At 35.7% G+C, this 25411-nt stretch overlaps 1 protein-coding gene across 3 annotated transcripts in view; it reads left to right on the forward strand.

Moving 5' to 3' along the window:
* The window catches only part of GLRA3 (glycine receptor alpha 3), an 87667-nt gene that overhangs the window by 61624 nt on the left and 632 nt on the right, over positions 1–25411 (forward strand). For 2 of the 3 annotated variants that reach the window (XM_030493000.1, XM_030493001.1), the window contains exons 6-8: positions 6931–7068; positions 15470–15684; positions 17288–17434. In XM_030493000.1, coding sequence (XP_030348860.1) covers positions 6931–7068; positions 15470–15684; positions 17288–17434 — 500 coding nt within the window. Of the gene's footprint in view, positions 1–6930; positions 7069–15469; positions 15685–17287; positions 17435–22318; positions 22439–24179; positions 24183–25411 lie in introns of all 3 variants that reach the window. The other variant, XM_030493002.1, reaches the window with a different exon arrangement.

Genomic DNA, 25411 nt, shown 5'->3' on the forward strand with positions numbered 1-25411 from the left:
CCAGAGGAAAATTCATGTATAGCTTTGCTTCTCAAATGATGTATTTATTTTTAGCCAGCTCATGTAATGTTTTTTTCAAAGTCAGTCTAAGCAGCTGAATTTGCCCCTGGTTAAAGTACTTCACTTTTATCATGAAGTGCGTGAAAAATATGTAAGTGGAAATGTCTTCTATTTTTAAAGGATTTATTTTATCAAATGATTTCTCAGCAACTAGAATGAGCTGCTGTTGTATCTTAGAAAGCAAGCAAATGAAAATGCACATATGAAATGATCCCTTCTATATTTCTATGCCTTACGCCCGGGTAGCCTATAGGCATGTGAGATAATTTTAGTTTTATTCTGTTTGAATAAGATACAAAGAAATGTCAGCTAGACACATATTTATTTCTGTGGCCTGTATCCTAGGAAAGAAATGTTTTTCTTTCATATGCTAGAGCTTGCTGTCTCTCTCTTCTATTGTAAGTGTCACTTTTATCTCATAGCATTCTTTTATTAATATATTACAACCTGATATGACATTCAATATCCCTGAATATTCAAATAATTATAAAAAGACTAAGTTACAAAAGAAACATACTGCATACTAATAGAAATATATTACAACATATGTGAGGGCTTAGTTCCTATACTTTCAAAATTGCATGAATGAAATATTATATTTATTATTAAAATTAATAATAGTGTTAAAAAAACACAGACACTATGTTTTTATTTCAGCCACCTCATATGGGTGTTGATAATAACTTGTCAACACCATTTTTTAAAAGGTAAGATTTTCTGGGAAAGATGACCAAGGGAAAAGTTTGGTTTTCTCTTTTTCCAAACACTATAGTTTCCCTTGCTGCTTAGAAATACTTCAGAAGAATCGCATTCTTTTTGCCTGCAATTTTTCTTGAAACTTATAATTGAACATGCTGAAAATTTTCACTCTAGTTAGACAATTTTCAGTGTTGTCTAAAGGTTAGAGTTAGTACATCTGTCTTGTCCACCTTCTGCCAGAGTTTTGCATAGATTGGATACATTGAATAGACTATCACTACAGTTCCATTTTATTTCATGTCCCGATATTCAAAACCCAACAGTTCGAGGTACACGTCCTGACAACCACTCTTCATTCAATGCATTATCTTTTCCATCTCCTTCCTCAGTAAGTGTGACCACGTTGTTTTACTTTCATTTTTTCACACCTAGCAGCAGCTCCTTGGCTGACCATTTTCTAAAGAAAAACTGCAGGCCAAATCCAATTTTCCCAATTGTTTCAGGCCCTCTACACTGCCAGTTAATTCTGAATTCTACTTAATTTGCCAGTTCTTCATCTTGGCCAGAGGTCTCAGTCTGCCAGTACATGTTTCGCTAGCTAATTACCTGGAATAACTTCAGGCCCCTAAAAATGAGTTGTCTTTTTAAAGGGAGCTGGTTACTGAGAGGCTACAGTGCCATGCATATACACGATTCCTGAGTTTCCCTAAGAAATACTGCCTCTGGCAAACTTCTGCTCCTGGAATGATGGCGTTGTTATTACCAAAAATTTATCATCTGTTTTTGCATTACGGATGTGCAAGACCTCAGACTTTGGATTAACAGAGGCAAAATTAATGTAACCTAACCAGTCATGTAACTTCTGAGCACTGCAGTTCAACATGACAATGTGAGGGTTTTGTTCTTTCTTCCCAGTTCTATGATGATACCAGTTAGATTTTGTGTGATTAGTAACATCTTTATAGAATTAAGCAAGAACAAATATCTGGACAGTAGCCAGACAATAATAAATACATGGAAAACTGCCCTCTACTTCAGCCACAGCAGCTGTTTTATATCCCATAACACACACAATTTGGCACCTCTACTTCCTTTCTCAACCTTTGTGCATTTGCACACTGCAAACCCAAACCCTATCACACTGCATTTGACTAACAGAAATCCTTACTAATCCACATTATTTTGGCCTGGTCCTGCTGATAGCCTCCATCGCTTTCAGCTATTTCTGTAATATAAAAAGATCATTTTTTCTACTAGCAATGAAAAAGTGAGCTATGCCCTCGTATACTAATTAGGCCAGTGACTGACTGTCCTTTTTCAACACTAGCACGTAGCCACTAGGACTTTCCTTAGTAACATTGTATTTCCCAACCACCAATAATAAAAATATCTGGTAGCAATTTATAATAGTCACCAAAACCATCTCATAGTCAAAAAAGAAAAACTCCTTTTCAGTGAAAGTTTGGATATCATGTTGGGCTGCAGAAAATGCAAATAAGAGATATATATGTTCTGCTCACAAAGCAGCAGCAAGAGAGATAATATAGTAAGACTGAACAGCAAGAATTTAAAAACAGGAATAACCATTATGTAGCAAAAGTTTACCCTCAAAGACAAGTGTGCTCAGAAATAGATTCACAGATTTTAATTCTGGACACATAGGCTAGGACTCCCTTCAGGCAGGCACACCACATTTCCTATGGAAAGCAGAATACAAAGCAGAACAAGGCACAGAGAGAAAACATCTTATGCTCAAGTCATACCCAAGAAGTCAGAATTCAAGAGCTAAGCACTTATGTTTACTACAGAATAAGCTCTGTACATCTATAAACAGAGTTAAACATTTAAAGTTATGTGTAGTTCATAAAAGCACTCTTCTGATTGACTTTGGATCATCTCTGTATGCTCAGAGTCGAGTAGGACACTGAAATGATTTCCCTAGACAAAATACAGTGCCGTCCTGATAGAAATGTTAGAGGCATACAAAATGTGACTGTGCATTTTGTTATTTTTGCAAAAATGAAAAAACCCAACATAACAAAACTGCAAAATTCATCACCACATTGACATTTAGCATGGGCTTTTATGGTATAGCCATCTAGAAACAGGTATCACTGGGGAGATAGCACTTTTATAGGTGTGAATCTGAACTTGAAAAACTGCAAGATATACAATTCCTCATTCTATGACTCTGCTGCAAATTGATTCTTCTATTTCCACAAAATCAGAGTCCTAGATTGTGCCAGCTCTTCCTGACAGTTAGTTTCTGTGAATTCGGTATTTATGGACCTAACAGCACAGTAAAGACATCTTATTCTTTATAACTACTACATATTTCAATGCAGTTCTTACAAGACACAGAACATATTTAACAATATATAACATATAGTGCAAGTTTGTACCAGTAACCACACGTCTGCTGAGAATAAAGTCTTCACATTTGAAGCCCACAGGTTTCTGAGATGGTCATCTGATCACATCAGTGCTCTTTACCACTCCATTTGCACAGTGATACCACATAATGGAGTACAGCTTCTCAGATATTTTATCAGATAGGCCGTTTGGAAAATATACACAGTATATCTTTAACGTTTTCATTTTTATTCCTGTAAAACCCATTTCAGTGGATGGACAAGTGTACTAGTAGACACCTTCTTTGTTGTAGCAGCTAATCATTTCCATTTTGTAAATATAGACCTCAGTATTGCAAATACGTATGCATGAAAGATCTGTATAGTCCCATTGAACTCAGGCAGTGGCATTGGAATTTTAAAGTAATCCACATAATTCTAATACTGTACACTTTTATGATTGGCAATTCAAGGATCTTAAATCCAAAAAATAACACTCTGCCCTTGAAGCTTCAAAATTTTCATTACCAAAGGTCCCTACATTTCTGCTACTTGCTATGCACTTAAAGCCCCTCCACCCCCTGCTCTTGATGGCACTGAGCAATTTGATGCCTTATCCATATCAGTATCATAACTCTACTTTGTTGCTAGGACTGAACTCTAAGGTATTTTCAAAATCTGCCATGATGTCTCCTTCGGAGCCCAGACACTTCAATAAGGGACACTAATTACATTAACCAGCAAAACTGACAAAATTAGGAGGACTGATTTATAGACTTCTTGTGTATGTAAATGTAGCAGTATATATGCTACAGTATGGTAATCACTGACTGCTTCAAAAGGCCATTTCTATAGAAATGTCTTTTTCCCCTTATGCATAGTGCACATAATACCATGAGCATTCTGTGTTAAGCACTGTTCTATTCAGCAGTTCTTCATAGAATTATTTCAAAACCAAAAATATTTTCTTGGTTTTTGAGATATTTATGAAGCTCAGTGAGTTCAATTAGTATTGCTGTTCCTCCTGAATAATTTCTAAACCAGTACAATGTAGGGTTTACCCCTTTCTGTGCATAGAATACACTGTGGTAGGCCTAGAACATGAGCTGCAGTTTGTTCTTGCAAATTCTCTGATTCTGTCTTATTTTTGTTGGTGAGTAGATACTCTCCACTGTAGTCTTTCTTCCTTTTCTCCATGCTAAGAACAACGATGTGGTAGTTGGAAAAAAGAGAAAGAAACAGATTTTCAGTTCATCTGGAACTGTACCAATTAACAAAATTTTTTCAGTTGGAAAATCAAAAATACCTGTCCTTGTTAATAGTGCTCACTAAAGAAAGTTTAGAGACAAATTTGTGCTAGCAAATAGTTTAATATCTTAAATAATTTACGTTTTCTCACTTCCCCAGTTACAGGACTATTACAAGATTTTAGATTTCCCTAATTCCATGAGCATGTTTGATTGGGCCATGTATTTCACATTTAATAAAGGCCCATAAATATAATAGATATTTAAGTTGATTAATTTAGCATACATAGTGGAAATATTATACACATTATACTATTTAAAATTTCTTTGGTATAACATAAACTCACTTCTCCAATATATTTAAGAGCTCATCTATATTTTAAGACATACTTATTTTATAACTATGATCTTGACTTACAAAACAGAAGTTACAATATTGAATGTTGAAGCTATATTTGGGTATTTGAAAAGTAAACATGATAAAAATTACCTAATGTATCAGCTTTTTGCATACACTGCTATTATTTTTACCAGATCAAACTAGAGAATAATTAGTGGGCAGGGTAGATAATCAAAATTAAAAGCATGCATGAGAGATGAATGAATCTGATTTAGTGAAATAATACATTTTGACACAGCAGTTGTTTCTTGTCAATTCAATAAGTTTTACTCAGGGGATATCACTTCTGGCCATAATCTACATGCTTCAGATGATAATCTGTTTTACACACAACTGCTTTTTGTCTGAATTCATGCAAAGTTTGATAAGTGCCATACTTTTGATTTTTTTATAGTTTGTGGCATTTTATACTGAATTTTAATACTGTGTATACGGAATGTCATGCATTCAATAAGACAGAAAAATACATGTTTCCTTGCACAGTTAATATATACTTGTAACGACCTGAGTAATTTCCTATGTCAATTACTTATTTAAAAGGATATGGTGTCCTTTTCAGCATATTCATCCAGCCCCAACAGAATACCAAAGTAAACCACCAGTCAGCTGGTGTGTCTGTTATAAAGCCTTATGTATAGGTATTCCCCAAAAGAAAGAATCTAGAAGGAAGGAGAGGTCTTGAAAACAGTTTAAAATTTATAAACGGCAGATCTTATAGGCGCATTCAATATTGACCAGAAAAGATGAAGTGTGTCTCAGATTTGAGGTCAGCATATCAGTGCATTATAGCTGAATTGCATTTATTCATATTTACATATTCAAAGAGTAATGAAGTCACTGAATATAACAGGGGAAAGATTTATGCCCACACATCAAAGAGGTTATTTATTTCCTTCACTGGAACTCAAGATTTCAGTATTTGCTGCAGACAGTTACTCTTAGAAAGTTCTGAACAATATACATTTAACAGTTATTTATTACTGAATAGTTAAAAAATATTTGCAGTCATCAGTAGGTTATCCTCAGCAGCTCATGAGTATTGGACTAACGCAGAAAGGAAATATTGAAAAGAAGCAAAATAAATGAATGAAAGATATATAATTTAGATGTAAAAATTACTCCCTTTTCCTTCTGGCTCAAGCTACTGTATGTGTCTGAAGTGTGCCCTTGTTGTTCAAACTATTACAACAACAGAAGCTATTTAGTTTTCGATTTCAATATTAAAAATTCACTTTGTCCAAATCTATAGATTCTGAGAAAGTCTTAATGAAAACTGAATAAGAATAAGAATCCTTTTTTTTTTTATTTGTCATAACCAGATAAAATATATTCAGAAAAGTAATAAAATGAAATGCCAGGAATATATTGGAAAATTATTATATGATATATTCAGAGGAAGTAGAGATAAGTCCCCCAATTATATCCCATGCATATATTCAGCTGAGAGAGGTAAATAGCAGGGGAAAGTACTTGCCCTTTACAAAGTCTGGCCCTTGATTAGTACTTCTATTATATCTTTTGCTGTTTTATTTAATCTTATACAAACATACACGAGGTATGGATAAATCCAAGAATCTGGATATTTAAACTGATTGCATTTAAATGTCATAATAAATCACAGTCAGCTAATATGAGAAGATTACAGTCAATTGCTCTACCTTGTTTTGCACCAGTTTCAGAGAAAAGTACTTTTTTCAATTCAAGGAATACCTCACTCCTGCAGAAATTTTCTTTCATTGTTCTCTGTGAAGAATTTGCACCTTACAATTCTAATTGACATGCATCCATAAACATAGCTTTCACAATCCACTCTTTTATCTCAAATAAAAAGAGGAAAAAATCTGAGTGTGAAGGGCCTATTGGATCCTTCACAGGCAGGGTAGGGTAAGATGTTCCCAAGCACCCAAGAGAATTGGATGTTTAGCTCATTTTGATGTTTTTGTTAGTTCCATTAATAGACTGACCATAAAGATTTCACAAAGAATGCAGAAGACAAGCTTTTTTTTCTAGTTCAGAATGTTTGGTGATTAACAGATGCAAGCAGACCTCTGTGTTATCTCCATTTTGTGACATTTACTTGAGTTAACTCTATTTGCTATGTCCCAGCTTTTCATAGTTTGCAGCTGACTTAGAGTTGATTTGTGATTTTTGTTTGTTTTACTTTTCTTTTTAGTTGGATACACAATGAATGATCTCATTTTTGAATGGCAAGAAAAGGGAGCAGTTCAAGTAGCAGAAGGTCTCACTCTGCCACAGTTTCTGTTGAAAGAAGAAAAGGATTTATGTTACTGCACCAAGCATTACAATACAGGTAGGAAAGCATATTAGTGATTAAAACTGGAAAGACATGTAACATTTATGCTATTTTGGAAACCTGTTTTATTTATTTAATTATTCTTACTGAACTCACACGAAGATTAAGATGTCCAGGTGCACTGTGCAGGATAATGCAGTCTTAAATAACTGATACGATGCAACAAAACTACCTGAAGGCTAATCAAACTTCTATTTCAGTAAACTTAAGAAACTACATAGTTCAAAAAATTCAGAAGCAATTCAGCCAGGAGTTTTATTTTTACAGTAGGTGCCATGAACGCATCTACACTGTGGGATCTGAAGAACTGCTGAAATTAGAAAGTAATATGCTGTGCACTAAGCATGGCCTGGCTCAGTGAGGAAAAAGGGACACAGGGTATCCCTGTGAGCTGCTGTCACATTTAGATGGGAGGAAGGGTTTATTGTCATAACTCTAGAGGACAGCATGGTCATTGTTATATTTCTGTATCACATTCTGTTTGGCCAATCTGCATTTCTGTGGCCAAACAGGTGCTCTAAAGTGTGAGTGCAGCCCAAAAACTTGAGAAGATGGCTGAGGTTTGTACCTCTACTTAAAAAACCAACTGGGCCATATAATTTGCCCAGAAAAGTCAGGCCATTTACAAGTGTGGAAAAGTGGGAAGCCTGGATGCAGGCACCCACCATATGCTTCAGGATAGAGACTTTAAAAGACCTCAGCAGGCGAGAAGACTATTACACAGATGTGGGTTGTGCCTACAATGGGCAGGGGGAATAAAATGCAGTGCTGAGTGGCATCGGCTGCAGGCAGAAGGAGGGGTATGTCCTCACCAGAGGAAGCAGCAGAGTGGCCTGCTCTGAGTTACAGAACCAGAGATTCAAGTCTAGAAGAATTTTGTCAGGGCAAACCAGAGAGAAAAGACAGCCTTGCTCATGCAGGACTGTATTTTTTTGTGAGATTCTTCTCTTCAAGTACTTTCTCCAGGGTATTTATGTTTTTCATTCAGGTCTGCAGTATGAAGTTAATAAAATTTGAGGGGTTTGATTTGGTTTCTAGGAGGGTGGGAGTGCTTTTCGTTACTTTTTACAACCAGAATTATTAACTACTGATTGTAGGCTTAAAAATCCTAAATATTATATTAAAAGACAACAACTAAGAATTTCTTTTCCTCTCTTATATCACTCAGATATGTGACCAGTAATGTGCTTTCTAAAGGCTTCTGCAAAGAGATGCTGTAGACAAATACCCCTTTAGGACACTCCATAAGAAACAAAACAAACAAAAAAAATTTCAAAACCAGAAATAAAGCCTATTTCTCTGGCCTACAACAGCTTAGATAAAATGAATTCTTAAAAGAATGCTAAGCAACTGATGCTTGGTATGCAATAAGGGACCAAACAAGAGTATTCAGTTTCAATTTAGTTACAACACAGGATGGAAAGCTCGTCTGAGGTATCCTGTAAAACAGAAAAAAACCCTCCCAAACATCTCCCTGTGAAGCAAATTAATGTGAAGCTTCAGGACAATATGTGGAAGCTCATCAGTGCATGTCTCATCAGTGTTTCATGCCCAATTGAAAATGGATCACTAATCACAGCTTGAAAAATAAACTGCTTCTAAATATAGGCACATAACAGTTTCAGAACAGTACAGCATAATGGCTCATCAAGTCTTGTGTTCTGAAGTGACGCAACATTTCTGAACATTTTCATGTTGTGTCCACTGGCATATCTGCAGTGACAAATTTAGGAAGTGAAGTAGAATCATAGCAAGCAGAAAAATCACAACATGTAAACCATTCACATTACAAGGATGGTCTTTCTTTACCACATCTTCATTCACTTCCTATGTGACATGCATTGCTCCCCTGGGCTGTCATGCAAAACCCAATTTTAATCACTTTGAAAAACTAGCAGAGTCCATGACAGGCTGAGGACGTGACCATCGCTGGATGCAGAAAACAGCACTGCGTGTCTCCAACAGGGCATTTTTCTCTGCAGAAGAGACCTCAGTTATCATCCCTGCATCGATAAAAATTGAAACATTCTATCTTAAATATTCATTGCGTAAAAATTTATTGGCTACCCTTGAAGCAGAGACATTACATCTAGATGTCCTTGCTATTTATGTTGTCAGATTCTCCTTAGTTTCTACTTCTCCCCTCTGTAACCTTGCTAACACAGTAGAGCATGTGATTAGTCTTTCGCCTTGCAAGACTTCTGTTCAACTCATTATCTGCCAGGCTCCCAGACCTTTCCTGTAGAACTGCTCCCTACCCAGCCCATCCCCAGCCTGTACCTGTGCATGGGGTAACCTCAATTTCATTGCAGAACTGTGCATTTATCTTTACCAATTGCCATGATGTTGTGGTGGGTCCTCTAGCCTATGGAGATCCCTCTGAATGGCAATTTGGTCCTCCATTCTGAGCAAGTGCAAATTAATCAAGTTGAAAAAAAATTAGTTGCTCCTTTCCACATTTATTTTCAACTCTTTTTACCGCAGTCATTACCAGTCTTACACCAATGTTAAGTTTACCACCTGCCTCAGAACAAGCTGTGTAAAGTCACTTCCTTCCTGACCAAGGACTTACGCTTATGTAGTTAATGGCACGTGAGATCATCAGCACCGATATTCCCCAATATGCCACTGACATTTGCAGACTGTGACTTGAAAGAAAAACTGAATGGTAGCACATTCCTACAGTCATTTTGTGAATCTTGGTTTTAGATACATAGATACCAGCCATATATATGAGAACTTGTCTGGGACTATATGCCAGACACTTGAAAATCATTATTTCTAATCAGGCTGCATGATCATAGATACGGTCTTAATGTTTTACAAGGAAAAGACAAGTACTTTTATAAGCAGTTTTATCTCACTATCTTCAGTGTGTGTTGTAGTGCAGTAGACTTTCGTTTTGAGTAAATAATGGTCCTTTTCTCCTTCATACAAAGGTAGAGAGAAGAAACAAGAATACTCAAAGCATTACAATAGCAACTATTTAGGTGGAAGCTGGCAATCCAAAGTATTAAACCTTAGAAAACAGTGTCATAAAGTGCAGCAGCCACGCTGCATCAATCCATACAAAATCTGAGTCTACCTCTTGAGCCTACCTATTGTTTTGTCTTAGAAGATGCGTCTTTCAGCTTTTGCTTTTAGAAAAGAGGATCGTCTACTTTTGCTCTATAGAGAAAAGGCTTTTGCTGTACATCTTTTCCACACAAAATTAGGAACTGTGACTTCTACAAGTCTAAAAAGTGATAAACACTGCAGTGGTTCAGGACTACAACTAGAAATAAATACCAAAATTTTCAAGCTCAGATTGAGCTCAAATGCTTAGGACCTTTATGGGTAGTACAGGAATTAGCTGCCGAAAGAAGTGATTTCCAGAAGTCAGACAAATGGTAGAAGCCCTATATTGTATTAAGAGATCTAAATCTAAATCGGCAATTTTGGCTAAACCGGAGAAGTCGTCTCACTCTCCATTTCTCCTTTCCTCCTATCTCTCAGCACTTAATTTCATGTTAAACCTGTGTCTCTAGCTGTTTCTCAGGGAGGAAAATACAGTGCTAGAGGAGCATCATCACAGTTCAGTTGCCCCAGGACTCTGTCAGCAAATCTCCATAGCCAGCAATATTCTGGCCCTTGGGCTGGCTGGCTGTTGTTCATCAATCTCTGGTAAAAACAGAATTGTGTAGTCTGCCTCCGTACTGGTGGATGTGATGGAATCAGAATACAAAATATCTGTTTCCCAGATCAAACACTCACACCCTGCAGGGCTCCATAAAGATTTTTTCAGATTTGCTGAATTTAGTTTAGTTCAGTTTTGCTAAGCTTTGAATTATTCTCTATTCAGCGAATATAAAATACTTACATAAATGAATAGTTTTATGTAATTTCATTAAGCTATACAGTCTTTAGGCCACAGTCTTCTCTACATCCACAAAATATCTCCACAGTACATCGTTTATTAGCATTATCAATGCCTTTTCTTACATGAAGGCCAGACTATGACTCACTAGAATCTAAAGAAGTATCAAGAAGCAGAACCTTCAGCAGATATCTCTCCATTCTCCACGGATTAACAACTGAATTTCTGCATGCTTAGTTCCTGTATTTACTTTTTTAATACTTATTCCTTTTATACTTTGCTATGTTATTAATTTTCAATTTCATAGTGATATTATTACTTTTATCTTTATCTCTCAGGCATCCTATTTCTTTGGCTCAGTTTCCTAAGGTGATTCTCCATTATTAAAACTTTCTATGTAGCTTCAGAAACAGCTACTCAATCTTCCTGGGAATTGTAAACATAACCGTGATATTGTGATAGTACAGTAATGAAATCTTCCCACAGGGAATGTCTTAAAGGTTGCTAAAAGGGGACAAATATATTTAAGTTCTACCAACTACTGCCTCTGGAGCAGTTTGAGGCAGAGGAAGCTGAAAAGTACTCCTTATGGCCTGAAAGATACTACTTATGCTTGGTTTCGCTTGCATATCCCACACGGCTGGCAGTACCTTTTAATTACACAAGTATAGTCCTTTCTGCTTAGCCCACTACTTAAACAGCACCTGCCATGGTCAGAAGAGGCTGTACAACATGAAGGTGTGCTAAGGCAGAAAATTGCTCTTCTCAGGTTACTCACAGTTGGCCACAGCAGCAACAACCTAGACATTGACTGTGACCTAGACATTGACTCCAAAGAAAAGCCACTTACACTTTCTGGGGGAAAGAAAAATCATATAGACTGACTGGAATATTGGATTCAGTGTGGACATTGCATGGAAATCATGCCAGCCCAGCAGATCTGACCTTGTTACCAAAGAACATGTGTAAGAGGGAAAAATGCACTGTCACATGCATATACACCAGTACGTTCACTTCATATGCATAGGTACAGCATTCAGCAAGCCAGTACGTTTGGTGCCTTTAGCACGCTTGAATCCCTGGTTAAGCTGGACTTCCAAACATGAAGAACACTACCTCTGTTTCAGGAAAAAAAATGTTTATCTTTTAAGAAGCTCTTAATAGCTGTTCTTTCTTTTGCATTACAAAAATCTGTCCATTTTATGGATTGTGTGCACATCTCGATTTACCTTTAGTCTGAAATTAGCATGAGGCTTTAATTTGTTACTCAGACTCAGCAAAACCACAATGCCACAAAGGTTTCATATACTCCCCCTAGCCATTTCCCATGACATTTACAGTGAATATCAGAATGAACTAGAGTTTACCTTCTGTCTACTGCAAATGAATTATTAGAACAATGTTTTTAGCTGCTTGAATATCTCTTTCTCCAACTGAGATGACTTCACGGGTATGTCTCTTCTGATCCAGTCAAGCATCCAGTCAAAAAGATTAAACCACAGCTAACCTGGCTTTGGATTTGAAATAAAATACAGGAAGAGAACGGAGACCCACAGCTGGAAAACAAAAGCACAGCTTCTGCTGGCTGCCTCCTAGTTGAAGCTCACAGCTGCTAGTGCAATCTATTTTTTTTTTTTCCATTTTGCTTCATTAACCAGGTTTATGCAAGTGGTTCTGATCTTAGTCAGGAAGGGCAAAAATTAACATCGCCCCTTCCACACTTAGACCAGCAACTGTTATAACTGCAGTGCCAAGACTGACTTCCAACTGTTGCCTTTCTCCAATAGTCAGCAACGGAGTAACAGAGAGAAGTGTCTACCTGGAGAGACAGCAGTCTCCCAGGGAAGTTGCCACATATTAATTTTTCAGTGCTGCTACTCTGGAACAAAGCAGATGAGGAACACATGAGTGGCATGTCCATAAACTCACTGGGCCTGAGACAAAAGCAGGAATCTAAAGTCACACATTCTGTAGAGTTAGGCAAAGGTATTTTTCCACTTTGACACACACTTCACTGTCTTATTTGACTGTAGAGGCTTGGGTTTTTTTCTTTGTTTTGTGGGTTATTTTTAACCTTGGTCAATAATGTCTAGAAAAATACAAATCCAAGCAAAATAGTCTTTCAGCATAGTTCCTCTGACACATCACTCATCCTGAGTTCTGGCCTCTTCATAATCCCATTTCTTTTCTAACCTTCTCTGTGATTACAATATATGCCATTTGTACTTTTTTCATTTAAAATCTCTTTCATTTTCTCAGGGTTCTGTTCTCCACAGCTGTTCTTCTCTTTAGTTTAGAAAAACCTGGCAAACTCAAAACTATGTTAAAAAAAACCCACATCAGACCTAGTACATTATTTATTGCTCTCTCTTTAAGATCATGGTGCTGAGACCTCTGTAACAATTCAAGCCCATTTGAGCACTCAGGAAAGAGACGCAGATCTCTTATCCCACCTTTCTCTGGAGAAAAAAAACCAAACAAAAAAACACTGTACAAGGAATAGCCAATGTTTATTGACACTCCAGTCATGCACATTACTCATTCTGATGCTCCTTAGTTTTGCTTCCTAATTTGTTTTTAAAGAAGAATATAGGACCCTATAAGACGGAAATGTTCCGTGCTGAACTGTAATTACTGTGATGCCAAATAAAATGGCTTTGCAAGAGACCTAGCTCTGGTTGATGCATTTCTGTCACTCCTTACCCCCATGATTTCCTGTGATGTATGAGAGAGAGAGAGACTAATGCTGTCCAAGTCTGTTGTCACAAAAAAAGAAATCTTCAGGGTAAGGACCAGTTTGAAGTAAGAATATGATTCTGACAAAGGCCCAGTGCAGAACTTCTAGTTACGTGGGCTGTACTGAACTGCTAAGTAAAAGAATGCATCTTGTAGTTATTCTTTTGAAGAACCTGGAAGAGAAATGTAGGGGAAAATCCTGGCCTTTTCCTGTTCACTTTGTTAAACCAGGACTTCATCCCTTGATTGAAGCAGAAATCAGTTTTGAAGCTGGGGCAGCAGATGGTTGAGACAGGATTTGGGACACAGCTTTCAGGAGTGTAGATAGGATTCAGAAAAAAAACAGCAATTACGGAATGGAACTAATAATTGAGCTGGCAGATATAAATCTCCTGAGATATATCATGTCATTTTGAAATTGAACATAATAACTACCTTCTTTCTAAATAATTTTTTTCTGTCTCAACAGAATAAAAATTTTATACAATGATATTTAGTATGACATCATAGAAAGAACTAATGGCCTATGAAGAGAACTATTATGAAAAGAATTAAGTTCAGAAGATATTTCCAAACCTAGAATAAAAACATTTCCATTTGACTTTATCTAAAACTCATTTCTGTATGCTTAACACTTGTCACAGCATAATACACAATATATGATATTAGTATAGCATAAGCTCATAAGTAAGTCCATTACATGAATTTTGTTAATATGATAAATATTAAAGCATTATTAACATGGAACAATTTGCTCTAAAATGGTATTTTGGCAAATAAAAATGGATTAGGAAAATATCTATCAAAATAGATACTTTCTATAACCAAAAAACTTCATACCAATTAAGAAATAAACAGCTATACAGCTTTCCATGTTAAATTAAGAAATGCTTTCATTCAAATAAGGAAGAAATCTGAGCTATGCATATTTCCTGCTATAAGAAACTGTGTACTCACATATACTCTATTTACAGTAACAGCATTGCCATCAGCACCACTCATATGTGACTAATATGAGCATTGAACAGAATTAGAAAATCTGATGAGACCAGGTCAAGATCTGTGAAACAATCTACAGTTCACAGGGTAAAAAAAAAAAAAAAAAGCAATCTAAATAGGAGAAAAAAAATGGGTTTATGGCATTTCTATGAGCAAACAACAATATTTTTGTTCTGGTTTAAGTTGTTTGATGTTCAGGATGCAGGAAAAAATAGTCCATTTAATTAGTTTCCTAAAGTTGCCTAATCTCAAATCCTCAATTTCTGTTTAAATCTCGGTCATCGTACTTTTGAACTGAAACAGTTTGAATGGGGATAAAGGAGAGATTTAGCAGAATCCTAATGCCCAAACTGATCACACTATATTTTTCTCAAATTCATTGGACTAAAAAAGTAAATTTCAGCTTCAAATTGAACCAAAAGATAAAGGAGATGTTATACAATGGGAGAGGAAGCCTTCTCTTTGCATACAGCAGTATTTCCAAACAATAGAAAAACAAGTATGATCACACAGAGGAACTTTCCTATGTCATAATGAATTGTGTTTTGGTTTTTATATGGAAAGAAGAGTTCCAGAGGTTAGTGAATTCTGAAGTTTTCAGGTTTGCTGTCCCCTTTCTTTCCAGTAAATACTCCTGTTATAATACAGATCGTGCATATTAAAAATCACTGAAGAGAAATCAGAACATCCATCTTTCATTAGAGAACAAAGAATTTGATGGAGTGTAAATTCTCTAACGTGTGCACTAGATGTTGACAGTAAAGAACATTCTATTTCTATTTAATATTTCTTTTTTGCTATAAAAAGGAAAGTTTACGTGTATTGAAGTCCGATTTCACCTTGAGAGGCAGATGGGTTACTATCTCATCCAGATGTACATACCAAGTCTCTTGATCGTCATTCTCTCCTGGGTGTCGTTTTGGATCAATATGGATGCAGCTCCAGCCAGAGTGGCTTTAGGCATAACAACTGTACTGACCATGACAACACAAAGCTCAGGTTCACGAGCATCTCTTCCAAAGGTAGGCAGAATTTCCTTTGTTTGCACCACATTAGTACAAAGTCATAATGCTGTGTGACAAATAAACACCTTCAGTCAACCTTATAATGTGTGTTTGAATTATTAGTATTCAAGCATCTTCTAAAGGAGATAAATAACTTGGAAATATTTAGGTGGGTTTGAGTCACCAATCAAGTATATTCCATTCCTCCCATCTCAACTGTTTAGGCAACTATCTACTAAATTCCATAAACCTCAGTAAGTAATGAAAGCAATGTTATTCAGTACTACATAAATGCTGTTTAACACTTGACTAGCTCATCCTTTTCCAGATCTCAATATTTGATGACATGCTAACAGATATCACCGAATTTCTAAATGTCATAGATTCCAACCTGCTCTCAATGATATTCCTTTCTCAAAACCTGCCTACATTATGAATTAACTCACTAGCTACAATCACATTTACATTAAAATATAGTAAAATGTGAAGCTAAAGTTCCAGACAACTGTATAAGAATGGTTCACTACACACTGTATACAGCTTAAATCATATTTCTATGATCAATTATTTAAGTTTTCTGACTTGACATTGCTTTAAAGATTTTCATTTTAAGGCTTATTCCTTGACCACCTTCCTGTGCCACTGCACTTAATAGAAATAAAATATATACAATAAAAATACACAAAGTCCACTTCTGTATTTAGTTTTAGCATGGTATTTTTCTGCTGGCTAATTAAATTTTTTTTCCAAGTAAAATAGGTATGCCTAACAGGGGTGTGTTTTGTGCCTCAAATATATGGATCTAAATGCATCTGAATCTAGCATCAACAGATGAGAAACCAGAACTATATAAAAACTCAGAAAAGCAAGAATGTAAAAGGTTACCAAAGAGAGCTACAGATGGGGTTTTTTGGTCACATTTTTTAAGCCTGACGCTAGTTATGTTGGTTTATATGACAAAGCTCTTGTAAATCTACACATAACGAGAGGCCCTACTTTCCTAGTTCAGATTATGTCATGTCCTGCAGCAGAGCTTGGCAATAGAGGATTGCAATGAGTTTACTCTGTAATTGGTTTTCAGTAGTTCCACAGTGTCAAAATTACAGGACTAATTTGAACCTATATCTTTGATTTACTGTGTCTATATTAGCAGACAATGAACATACCAGAGTTATCCATCTCTCTCCCTTCTTCTACCTAATTTCTATTCCAGGCACTTTAAATCAGATCCATTATAATACAGGAATTCCCACTGGTCCCACTATAAGCTATTCTTTGGCTCCTTAGTATCATTCACAGATCTCAGTGGGACAAATGGAGGAAGAGCATGTGCTTCTTGTGTATTATTTGGTTTGTGATACAGTGTACACAGTACATTACAAGGAATTGCTAATAACGTAAACAAAAAACACATTTTGTGAAAGACCACATTTTTTAAAAAAATGTTTAACACTTATAGCTTGAATTGTTGTCCCTCATATTATCTAGCTTTCATGTTAAGTTTTGTTTTATAAAAGTAGTGTTGGGATGTGGAGACGTTAATGAACTTCCTCCTTTCTGTTATGAAATACTAAACTTCACATCTGTGGTTTTAACACATTCAGTCTTCTTCTCTCCATAGGTGTCATATGTCAAAGCAATTGACATCTGGATGGCTGTGTGTCTGCTCTTTGTATTTTCTGCACTTTTGGAGTATGCGGCTGTAAACTTTGTGTCAAGACAGCATAAAGAACTCCTGCGATTCCGCCATAAGAGGAAGAAGAATAAGGTAAAAGTAACAATATTCACAACTTTGAAAGAGAGTCCGAGATTGATTTATGCCAGGATCTAAGGTTAATTTGGTAAACACAGTGCAGCTTAAATTTGCAATATAAATAAAATAGTAACATTCACTATAGGTAGAGGGTCACTACAATGACTATGCACTGCATAAATCCAACCTGAAGTCTCAAAGAGGGATTAAGAAGGATTTAAATGAGGCATGGGCCATGTGGGAGCCATCTGCACAAGCATGAATTTCACTCCGTTAGAAGAGTTAGATCCTTCAGTGGATGAATGTTACTGGTGTTGCAGTAGTTTTTACTACATTGAGATCTAACAAATAATGTTTCCCAATTTCATTCTAGTTTTCAGTTCAAAGCCTTAGCAGCAGTGTTTTATGTAAATATTTTTTAATATAAAAAATAATTAATATTGTTGGTGAAAGAACAAACATTTTATTTTAAAAGGCTGAGAAGTGGTTTTCTTCTTCTGACATGTTAATTTAGAGTAAATTTTTCAAACAACTAGTAAGAAACTTGAATATGGCAATGGCTATTAATATTTATTTTATAGCTGAAGCTATTTAGACTACCAGCAAAATAAGCCACCAAGTACAAAGTCAAACAGCTAAGGCTGCAGGTTTGAATTCCAAAGCTGCAGTCAAATCAAGCAATAAGCAAGATTTCTTACAACAATATGTAACTCCTACTTCGGATTTTTCAAAGAGTAAGTTTTTCTCCAACCTACTCATTAAATGAATATCCACCACTGATGTCATGCAGAGCCTTTCTGCTGGCTTTCAGTTACTATCTAGTGTATCATTGTGGATGAAAGTCTGACGTAGCAATATGACTCAGCTCAGTCATCTTTTGCTCCTGAAGACTTACCTCAATTTATTGCTTACATCACAAGGAGAGGTCATTTTACAGGTTGTTTCCCTTTTACTTAGAAGATATGGAAAATCTGTAATGCTGGAAAGCCTACCTAAGCAGTCGCTGCAAGCAAGACTCCATGTTCAAGGCAGGCTGGACAGCCAAGCGAATATGACATTCTCATACATTTGCCTGTTCCAGTGTGTTGGGTCCTAGACTTCTTCAGCTGCAGAGAGAAACTCATGTACAGTAGCATACAGGTTGATTCAGACCGCCTGTACCTGCTTTCAACATTTGTCCCTGTGAAAAAACGTGCTTTTTTCTTTTCACTGACAGTAGCAGAAAAAAACGCTTTCTGAGACACAGTTTTGTGAGAGGTTATTTGTTTTTTAAATGTGGAAGCTCTCTGAAAGCTGCTTAGTGGTTTGGAATGGGTAAATGGGACAAGCAGAGACAGATTACTGGGCAGGGGACAGGTGGGCCACAACAGGTGCGTCATGTATCAAACAGCAGTGGTTAGTGATACATTATGTGACTATGCCTCTAGTCCATTCATTTTTTCACCATGTATTATAGCATCTTCTGGATGTCAAGCAAATTTACCATATTCAACTTTAGCAATATCTTTCTTGAACACAAGTCAATTATTATAACTGTAGGGTTAGAAATTGGCAGGCAATGTAACCTACCTTCCTCAGAATCAAACCAAACCTTTTCCAAGCCCCATCTTAGCAAGACTTCAAGTTCACCGAAGACACTTCTTCAACAATCACAATCAATCAAATTTCAGCTTAGATATATATGAGGAAAGATCCACAATATACAAAGTACTTCTAAGAGTAGACCACTTAACAAAAACATATGCACATGAATAGTCTTATTGACTTCAGTGTTTTCCTGGATCAGTGCTTGACATCATGGTATTACTTAAAAGTCCTTATTCTAACTATACACTTCATTAGACAGTCTTCTACCTCCATGTAGGTTGCCTGTTAGATTATCATGAAATTAGAGGGTTAGACTTAGAGACTGGAGGGTCTATAGTAAACTATCAAGTACTTCCCTTAGATTCTGAAGGATGAAGACACGCATTTCAATGCTTTTCTTCCTAACATACCTAGGTGAGCGTATTAAATATATTCAGGGGGATATGGCTTTCCCTTCCTCCCTGTATTGGGATGTTTCATCATGAGACAGGTTTCTTAGCCTAAATTTACCAATAAATGCTTTGTTCCCATGCAAAGTTATGATTTTGAGAAGTAGACATTTTTTCTGAAAAGATTAATTTAACTGAATGTTTCTTTACTGACTCCATTCTGTAAAGCTAGAGCTCCCAGCCAGACTTGTCTTTTGAGAATACACCTTCTCAAGATCTACAGACAGCTCAGCTAATTGCTTCTCTTTTTCTCAATGTTTTATTAAACACTCCTTGCCCAACGAGCAAACTAGAAGTTGCTCTGACTAGAAGAACTGACTAGAAGTCAGTTGCTATAGCTTATGATTACAAAGTTTTGTATGTGTTTGTTATCCCTTTGGACTAGGTTAAACTCTCAGGAAATAGATTGCATTGACTTTTAAAATGATCATGTATAAAGAAATGTTCATTTGACCACAAAGTCAAAAGACATGAAAAGAAAATAGGTTAAAAGGCTATGTTTAAAATAAACTTCAGGGGCTTCCTTGAACATTAAAACCTCTTTCTTTTCAAAGTGAAAATGGCTATTCTATTCAGTATATATGTCCAAATAGATGACTGAAACAGAACAGTTAGGATAACTTATTAGATTTTTTCATCCTATGCGCTTACCATTTGGGGACATTTTACTGGGATTAGGTTTTTCTACCAGGTGAATTCCAGCTGATGAATACAGAATTTTTTGGCTCTGGCTTTTTATCTGCAAAGATACAGCAAAATTCTTAGTGGTTTAACTGTGTTGCAAAAGTCCAAAAATAGATGGGTTTGGAAAAGGTTCATTTTAGGTATATGTTGACAGAAGAGAACATGTATGCACAATCTCTAATTGCAATAGGGCAGCTGAAGAATTTCCAAACTCTATTTTCTTTGTAATTAAAAAGATGTGCTTGTTGCAAGAAATATTTACTTTTACTTTTTATTTGCTTTTTAGCAATGCCCAGATGATTGAATTTCAGTGCTGGAATGCCCCTCAGAGGTCAATGAATTCATTTTCCTGACTTAAGTCAGGATCAGTTATACCTAATTCATCACACTCATAAAAATTCCAAAAGCTCTCCTGCAATCTATTCTAATGGTTTAGAAAGATTTTTTTGATGGCTTGTCTAGAAGGAACACAGAGAAGAGAATATTTCATTCCTTTATGTAGCCATTTGTACAGTTCCATTCAGTCTCCTTTTCTTTAAATATTCCCAGTTTTGGTGGTTTTGGTTTTGTTTTTTTTAATTCTCCTTCCCTGGAAATTCTCCTATTCTCCTAATAAGTCCATGTAATTCCTCACAACTGCGTTTGCAACATGAAGCCTAGCCAGTAACAGTTGAGAGCAGCTGAAAGATCACATGGTGTAAGTTATACATTTGTTCATTCAACCCAGTTTGCCATTTGCCCTTTTAACAACAGCATGTTTTGACCCATACCAAGATTGTGACCTTCCATAACTCACAAGTCTCTTTCCAGAACTACTGCAGAGCCATTCACTCCCCATCTTATGTTTGTGAAGTTGATTATTCCTGGCTAAATGTAGTACCTTTTATTTGTACCTACCAACTCTCGTGTATTTCTCTGTCCAAATCATTGAACTCAACTTTAACTCCAGACATCATATCCTCAAACAAATTCACAGTTTTTCCCAGGTTGGAGTATTTTGCAAATTTAATCACAACTATGGGCTATTCCTTTTCAACGCTGATGATTAAAAACAAAGGAGGACTGAAATCTCTCTCTCAAAAAGCATGTGATCAAACTCAGATAAACCCTTTGCAGTAAACAAGTGCAGCAAATAAAAGAGCTGCTGAGTTCTAGGAGAAACTATACAGTTACACAAAATGTAATTATGTACAGAGCTGTATTAAGACATTTCGGTATCCAAAGCTCATCTATCTCTGCCATTGTCTTTATGCTTTTTCCACCTACAGTCACTGCCCCTTTTTACACCATCTAGTACATTTGCAGCCTCCCTTCCCAAACAACAGTAACAGCAGCATCAAGGCAATTCTTAGGAATAACTGCACCCTCTGGCTACCATTTTTTTAGTTGTAAGTATCGACCTTGCTCAATGACTCCAAATAACTGAAAGACAAATTTCTTTTCAGAGGCCAAATTCAATTTGCACAGAATAAACAAAAATTTTGAAGCTCTGGGACTGTGTACAAATACAGTTATAAATAAACACTTAAGATGCAGCGTACTCATTGCTGTTTTCCAATAGGCATTGGAATAGGTATAGGATATTATTCAAAAAGGGCTTAATTTCTTTGTGGTTACACCAATGGCATAATGAATCCTGAGAACAGGGGAGTTTTGGTTCCAAATTTGAGACTTCATTCGGTAGTCAGTATATGTTCCATAGCGCTTTGTCTCCATCAGAGAAAGAAATCTGGTCAATGAACACAACTATTTCACAAATATTATATTACTAATATGATGGAAACATTCCTTCTTGAATGAATGAGTATTAATTATTCATTTACAGTTACACTCCTTTCAGTCTTGAAAGACAAAAGGAAAAAAAAAAAATGACAAAGTTAGAAGTCATACAAGGATACTGAAACACACCTATAATCAGCGCTTTTTCTTAGTTGCATTTACATTGTACTGGTTAAAACATTAACTGTATACATATACTGAATAACACTTTGATTTTAGATTAGCTTTTAATATATTTAGTTTTCAGGAACAGTAAATTTTTTAGGTCTATTTTCACAAATCTAAAGATCACCCTATCTTTAGTGAGGAAAATAGACATGCAAACTAGATTGTCTTTAATGGTAATCATACCTCTTTTCTTTTGTTTTCTTTTTGGTCAACCCATCCATTTTGATGAAAGTATTTTGAGGGAGTTCTTGATGGAAGTGAAATCAGTGAATCATTGCAGCTTAGCAATGGCTTGAGATGTACAGGACCCATAGATGGAACTTTGCCTCAAATCTACAGTACAAATTTAAGGGTAAACTATGAAGAAGATGTCCCATTTGTCATAATGTGATATCCAATCATTAACAGAGGCCCTATCCTTTTGTCTGAAATAATGTCTTCCTGTGTGAACTCCTTATACCTTCATTGCTACCTGTATGTGATGACGTGAAATGTTAATAAAGGTATTTGTTTTGTTAATTTTGTAATCCATCTTGATCTCTTTAAGTCTGGATTCAAACATAGTATTAAAATCATACTTCCTGCAACTTCAAAAGAACAGTGACATCAGTTCAAAGAATAATCATTTGCTACCAGATCAGTATTTAAAACCAAGCTGTTTGTAGTGCATGACAATCCAATACTACTTTTCTTCTCAAAAATGAACAGTAAAAAATATAGTGTTCAAATAACTAAAACCAAAGCTTCAAATAATTCTTCAAGCTGTTACCACAGCCTACAGTCAAAAGGCTATGGAGATATTTTCAGCCGTTATCCATATTGCTCCTCAAGAGAAAAGTATTATCAAATATATGGATAGAAAACAGTATAGTCACAGGGCCACAGAAACTGACAGCTTTCAATACTTCATAGCTAAATATTTTATTAACTCAAAAGTTAATATCCATAATAAAAGCAATTTCATTTTTCCTGCTGTGCACAAGCACCCTTACATATGAACCTGGGGCCAAATAAATGTTTTTTCTGCATTATGAACCTGATGAAAACTTGCGTAACCACAGAAAAAAATTGTGGTGATACCTGGCATATTACAACACTCCAAAGGTGCCGTTTCCTGCATAACCATTAGCCTTAGCACTTTGGTCTGACTTGGCAGGCTCCAATCACCCTGCCTGCCCTTATGGAGACACCATCGAACAGACACTGAGCAGAAATGCAAGATTCCTAGAAGGACCTTCACATCACTTCCTCAACAACAGAGAGCATTTCCAAGCAGCCTGTTCACAAACTTATTTTCAATGTCAACAGAAACATAAGCAGAGATTTGGCCTTTATAACTATTTTAGGGGATCACTCAATTCAGGAAAGCATAGAACAGAGATAGCAAAGTCTTAGCATATAGTGCCTCATCCTGAAAACATACCCAACTGAAAGCTGCTTCTCAGAAAGATTATTTTATTATCCTTTTGAGCCTCTGCAATCGTAAGGATTGTTTTCTGGAGAAGCATGGAAAGATTTAAATCCGGAATTATATGTATGAACGTGTTTAAATTGCAAGCTTAGTGTAAATTCTCACGCTCCATGTATTTGTAACTCCTGTTAACTAGAATACAACTCCACAACTTTTCTGGAATACAACTGTTATAAAGATGTTGTTTCCCATTCTTTTCTGACAGGAGAGGAACACTTTCGTAGTAATTGGATGTTTGTTGTATCACGTCATCAAATAATGACCTTATCATTTTGTATTTCTGTTATTCATTTCCATATTGAAGTTATTTTCCCTCCTTTTCTTTCATGTGACTTTTTCTTTTGTGTTTTTATAGAAGAATTCTAATACAGATTGTAAGTATAGAAATTTCAGTAAACTATATTAGCCAATTAGTTTATTTCTTTAATTTACATGTATGAAAAAGTATTGCAGTTTGGTAATAATTACAGCTCTGCTGGGTGCTCATGCTGATTGCCAACTAGTTCACTTCAAATGTAGTAATTTGTCTGCATTCTTTTGTAGATAACTCCTTCAACTAATATTGATGATAAACATCATTGGATTTTTTTTTAAACAAAGTAATTAACAATGGTTCTTCTAGCAAGTACTGCTTAAGCGAAACTCTAAATATGTTTAGAATTAATTCTCCATTCAAAAACACTTTCAGATTTTCCAAATCTCACAGGCATTTTCAAAATGTAAAATTTAGAAGTTTGGATTTAAACTGTGTTCACTGAGAAATTGTGTTTGAGTAAAGTAAGACATTTAAATTAAAAAATGCTTTGGAATTACTGAACTGAAACACTAATTATTTGACTTGCCTTGGTAAATAATATTTTTTTATCCTTTCATTTTCATTTAAGCTAGGAAGAGCTTCAAAGATGGCAAAAATTCTCTACAAAAGGAAAATTGACTGCTGATTAATTTTTTTTTTATATACTTATGGAAATTATTTTCAAAAATACCTATTTAAGAAATCACGTATACATAATACTTTGTCATACTTCATAAAAGTCGAGAATCCTAAAGCAGCTAGGCTAAATTAGACATGAAATATAGGAAATCCTGAATTTAAAATCAGTATATAAAAAATTGTGAATAACATCTATATCACGTTACTATCCTTGAGTAGCATACATATTGCAAGAATACACTGGAATACATTTCAGGGCAAACTTTGACCCAGGCTTCACAGCTTATGTATTATTTATTTGCCTGCATTTGTACCTCCATTATTACTGGAGAATACCTATAGCCATTTAAAGAGAAGTACAAAATGTGTCTCCCCACAGAAGTCGCATTCTTGAAATGCATGCTGTGAAAATATGTGTATCTTCAGATCTCCCAGTTTTGTTTCTGTGCCACATGATTAAAACCTGCTTTCACTTATAGATCCCTAAATACATAATGTTTTTGCTAGTTTTCCCCTGAACTGTCAGAAGAATGAATCAGAAGAAAAATCTGGCCTTTAGATTTTGTTAATTTTATTTTAAACTAAACTAAGACACTTTACATACTATTGTATGTATGCCAAATAGGCAGAATTCTCATTAATATAATTGCCATGAACATCACTAGTGCTTCTATGATGAACATCTCCAGTGGCCAAGATCCCAATTTGTTAAGCAACATAGAGAGTTAATGGCTGTTGTCTTTTTAGACCAGTGTGAAGTTTGCCCACTTGAAGACTGCAAATATTTACTGTAAATGGGGAAAATTAAACTTGTGTGCCTGATTACCAATAGTCTACCAAGCTCTCTCTTTTCTTTAAGTAGATTAGAGAATCTATAAACAAATAGGAAAATTCTGCACTTATTAAGGCTGCTGCAATAT

Source organism: Strigops habroptila, chromosome 7 (genome assembly GCF_004027225.2).
Source record: "Strigops habroptila isolate Jane chromosome 7, bStrHab1.2.pri, whole genome shotgun sequence".
NCBI lineage: Eukaryota > Metazoa > Chordata > Aves > Psittaciformes > Psittacidae > Strigops > Strigops habroptila.